Source organism: Sinocyclocheilus rhinocerous, unplaced genomic scaffold (assembly GCF_001515625.1).
Source record: "Sinocyclocheilus rhinocerous isolate Xijiao unplaced genomic scaffold, SAMN03320098_v1.1 scaffold346, whole genome shotgun sequence".
Taxonomy (NCBI): Eukaryota; Metazoa; Chordata; class Actinopteri; order Cypriniformes; family Cyprinidae; genus Sinocyclocheilus; species Sinocyclocheilus rhinocerous.
This window is the reverse complement of record NW_015630993.1, coordinates 427074-432289: the sequence shown is the minus strand read 5'-3', so window position 1 is coordinate 432289 and position 5216 is coordinate 427074. Positions and strand designations below refer to the sequence as shown.

At 37.3% G+C, this 5216-nt stretch overlaps 1 protein-coding gene across 1 annotated transcript in view; it reads right to left on the bottom strand.

The window, feature by feature from the left end:
* LOC107740936 (neuronal calcium sensor 1-like) overlaps nt 1-5216 on the bottom strand; it is a 23083-nt gene that overhangs the window by 11820 nt on the left and 6047 nt on the right. Inside the window, exon 2 of the mRNA XM_016553498.1 lies at nt 291-315. Coding sequence (XP_016408984.1) covers nt 291-315 — 25 coding nt within the window. The remainder of the gene's footprint in view (nt 1-290; nt 316-5216) is intronic.

Genomic DNA, 5216 nt, shown 5'->3' with positions numbered 1-5216 from the left:
CTTTGAATCAAAGCAATATAGAAATCCTGGCCAGGACGCGTCCTAGGAAAATGGCACGTATGGTCACCCTAATAAAATATAAAGTAAGGTGGAAAATAAGTATAGATTTGTCAATTGCATTTGGATTATGTCACAATTTATGCGTCCACATATTGAAAACGCAATTGAAAATACAATTTGCAATTCCTTTTGAAAATTGTCCGGAATATCGTTCCATAAGTTAAACTCGTGATGAGGAAAGGTGAGTGAGAGAGAGAGAGAGAGAGAGATGACATAAAGAGCACACTTACCACTGCTGAACTTCCTTCTCTGTGACTGCAGACAGAACAAGAATGAAGACAGTTAGAATTTGTCATTCTGCAGTGTATGAAAACTTTACATGCTAGTTTAGGCTGGTTTGTGCTGGGTAATGCTGGTTTGGTGCTGGTCTGCTGAGAGATGAACTGAAAATAAAGTTCCAAATCAATTTCTGACCTGAGGTAGTGAACAGAACTTTGAAGTATAATTTGAATTTAATTAAGGAAGTAGAAATAAAATGTGACTTATATTCTAAAAAAAATTTATATAAATAAAATGAATGCAATTTTAACAAGAAAATTAAAGTTTGTAAAGTAAAACTTTAAATGATGGTTTGGCATAGTGCTATTTGAAGGTATAAAAAAAAATCTTGAGGTTTTATATATATATATATATCAGAATTTATTTGAAATAGATTATAACAATGTAAAAGTCTTTACTGTCACTTTTGCTCTATTTATGCACCCTTGCTGAATAAACTTTTTTTTTTTTAAGATGGAAAGACAGACAGATCAGGGAATGAGTGAATTATTGGTATTGCAATTCCAGTAGATAACCAACATCATATTGCTGCTGAGTAGCTGAATGGAGACTGGGAAACATGGAAACCTGACAGGAGAACTGCTGTAGCTGTCTCTCACAGCTTAGAGGCAGACTGCCATGTCAACACAGCTAACATCAGGCCTGTCACTACATTTGACAGCCTCTGAGCCATTGCAGAGAGAGGTTTTTCCACAAAGATTTATTCCTCATACATACGCATGAGCAGACCCACACTTTAAGAACCAATGCTACAGTAGATGGACCTGTAAATGAAAATGCACAGTTACACATTATATGTATTCATTCAGGACTTTTATCAAGTGAATTTAGATGCTATTTTGTACTAGCAGAATGTGTTTGGCCTTTTCTGAGATCTCGCTGTATCTAAAGAATCTTACATCATAAGTGCAGAGTTCTTATGTTTACATCTTTGAACAACATGTCTTGAGATGCCCTAATGTGATGATATATTGGAGGATGGTGCAGATGCAACACGTTTTCACTTTTTTGACCTGATATTCTCAATATGTCATTGGCTCAGATGGTCATTGCGGTTTGTGTTCATTCAATGTTTACATCTTAACACTCTTGAGTACTTGTGCACACACACACACACACACACAGAAAAAGCTCTTTGTCTGGGGCAGGAGTGTAGTAATTTTCAAGGTCAGTGATGTGCATCCATGTGGAGCGAAAGGTAGAGCAGAGAAAAATAAATGGTGAAAGAGGATAAATTGTATGAAGATTTAAAGATTTCTTTTATTTTATTAAATTTAATTTCGATTATGGATGAAGAGAAAGAGAATTGTTGAAACAGGGATATGTACAAACAGCTCTTAGACCTTGACAAAGAGAGAGAGCACTAGCTGAATAAGGAGCCAAATATTATAATAAAGGTAAAAAGGATTAAAATATTTACATAACTAAAGGGTAACAGAAACCCAGTGGTATAACAAAAAGATGTCCAGACAAGGAGAAAAGAGGGTAGTGGGCACAGGTGTGTCTCATCAGCGCATATGACCCAACATGACTCCATCTACTACATTCTTCTCCATCTGCTACAACAAAGAACAAAAGAGGAAAAACAAAAACACTAGAAGAAAAACCTCCTTTAAAACTGAATAAATAAGTTACTCAAGATACTCCCCACACAACAAACCCCAAAACATCTCATCTAATCTGTCTGTCACACTGCAGGGCACTTCTATTTATTCGACAATACCACTCCACCTCACTGTCAGCTATCGTGGACCGTGGCAGCAAATTAAGACCAGCAAAAGAGCAAGGCAAGAGCAAAAGACAGAGACAAACTAAAAATAATGAACAATCCACTACCTTGGGAGCCAATGCACTGTCAGAGCCTTTTATATGGCTTTATAACTCAAGTTATATGGATTTATAACTCAAACGGGTGGAAGACGCACTAGCATGTAAGGTACTGACACAAAAGCATTTTGTCCATATATACCTTCAAAAGAGCCATAAACAAAACATTAACTTATTAAATTTAATTATCATTCTGCTAACTACCCGGACCCTTCGGGTAAAGCAACACATGCATCTTTTTGTAATAATATTTCACAATATTCTGGTTTTTACTGTATTTCTCTTTAAATAATTGTTTGATCTTACCACTTACAACAGGAGGTGAAAATTAGGCAAATTAATGACTAATGAAAGTATTCCTACTCCTAGGAAAATGCACAAATGTAAGACAACAAAAAAATTCAATCTTCTGTTCATCTTCAGCTTCTGTTCATGGGCATTTTTCCACTTTCCTGTGCTCTGGAAGTTCTCTGAAGATGACAGCTCCACCTGCAGTCACCCATAAAAATAACAAACAAACAAAGACAACGTTTGCTACAGCTTACAAACTGCTACAAGCCCACAAGGGGACCCAAACAGTAGCAGGCAGTAAAACAGGCCAACTAATCAATTCTCTTTCCGGCTCAGACTGCATTGGTTAAGCTTATGGGGCTGTCACGTGATGAACGAACGACTCGAAAAACCCGAAGACTCGAAACAGGTGAACTACTTGACTAATTCCAGTACAGAACCTATAAGATGTTGCGTATGCGCGACTGAACGAATCACTCCCCGAGACGACTCGTTCTTTCCGAGTCACATTAAAGATTCGTTCAAAATGAACGAATCGTTCAAGAATGACCCATCACTGGTTCACACCGCAACAAGTGTTTGGCACAAAAAACTGGTACGATTTAGCAAAACAGTCAGTTTTTGAGTGCCACCAAATCATGGTTTTATGCAACGGCAGTGGCACTGGGCATGTGACAAAAACCACAAATCTTATTGGTTGGCCAATTTCTTTGCAGTGCAATGGAAAAGCAATCATAACCCTCTTTGTGAAAAAAAAATTGCACATTGATGACATGTATGTTTGTGCTGGTCTAAACCAGGGTTGTCCAATCCTGCTCCTGAAGGTTCAACGTCCTGCAGAGTTTAGCTACAACCATCTCCAACACACTTGCCTGGACATTTCTAGTGGCTGTTGCCCCCATAACCTCATTCATGATTATAGTGGATTATTATAGTCCAGTTGAAGGAGTGAATGAAAATGAGTGAGCGAATTTGGACCTGAGAGCGCAGTAAGGGCTGCCACTTTTGCAAAACTTGTGCTTGCTGTTTCATAATCATTTGAAACTTAGCAAACTGCCAGCTCCAGTAAAGAAAATATTTATCTTGAATTCTTTCGTGGAAACTAGCATGTATAAACCTTAATGAAACTATTTAATAATCAATTAAAAAGAAATTAATACCTGTATGATATTTCTCTGTACACACATTGGACAAGCAATTTGGAAAATTGATGGATGATTAAGCTGCAGACACCATCTTCTGGTGAGATATTTGAATTCATTCGGCATGACCCTCACAGTGCATTATGGACATTGAGTGTACATCAGTTGTATGCTCGTTATTGAAGTGCGTTATGGGATAGAATGAGTGCGCTCGATAATGTCCAACACTACAAATGGCTGTCCCTTCAAATAGTGCCCTATTTAAGGATATAGGCCAGTGAATCTGAAGACCTTGATTAGCTATCAAAGTACGGTGAGAGCCGTCTGCTCTCTATAGCTCTCACGGTACTTCAATGTCACTAATTGTTCTGCGCATCGTAAGCAAAGCCAAAAACTGGATATTTTAGGCAATATACAAATCCTGGCCAGGACGTGTCTAGGAAAAATGTTACATATGGTCACCCCTAGTTTAATATGGTTTCATTCAAATTAAAATATTGACTGCACTGAAAAGTTGTTGTGTTGTGAACAGGCTTTAATGCAATAAAAATTAATGGGACAACATGCACCTTCTCTGTGGAAAGTACTCTGAATCAGTGGCTCAGATAGAAGTCAATAACTATAGTCCAATGAAAACACAATGCTTGATCATTTGCAGAGCAGACAGAAATACTTCTTATTAATCTGCAGCCTATCAGGGAAGGAAATGTATCATCCTATTTCTACTTATTTAAACAGTGGAAGATGTACTCATACTCTTTACCGGATAAAGCTCATTGTCATGGTGACCATAAAAGATAAACTAGAACAGAACAGAGTGTGTGAACTGACAACAAAAACAATCTGAGTAAAATATTATGATATTACAGACAGCTTGTGGATGTGTTAGGCTAAACAGACAGCTATCTGTCTGCAACTAGACAAGTGAATCAATCTAAAGAAACCACAGGTTACATTTCTGGATGAGAGAAGGGGCAGAAGATGAACATAGCTGATGTGAAAACAGTGATAATGACACAAAGATTGAGAGGTGAGTGGAACAGACAGTGTAGACACTAGGCAAAGAAAACAAGAAGAGACAAGATGCAACCAGGCTGAAAGAGAAAAGACGAGAGAGGACTGGAGTGGAGAAAAACTGAAAAAGGATGTGGGAACAGAAGGAGAGAGAGAAAAGAGAGGTTACAAGGCCTGTTAATGGTTGATTACAGATCGCTTGTTTGTTTTTGTGTGTGAATCCTGCAATGCAAATATTTCAGTGCTTCATGCACTCTTAATTCTCTATATGTGACCCTGGACCACAAAACCAGTCATAAGTCGCTGGGGTATATTTGTAGCAATAGCCAAAATTACATTGTATGGGTCAAAATTATTGATTTTTCTTTTATGCCAAAAATCATTAGGATATTAAGTAAAGATCATGTTCCATGAAGATATTTTATAGATTTCCTACTGTAAATATATTAAAACGTAATTTTTGATTAGTAATATGCATAGCTAAGAACTTCATTTGGACAACCTTAAAGGCGATTTTCTCAATATTTAGATTTTTTTGCACCCTCACATTCCAGAATAGTTGTATCTCGGGCAAATATTGTCCTATCCTAACAAACCATACAT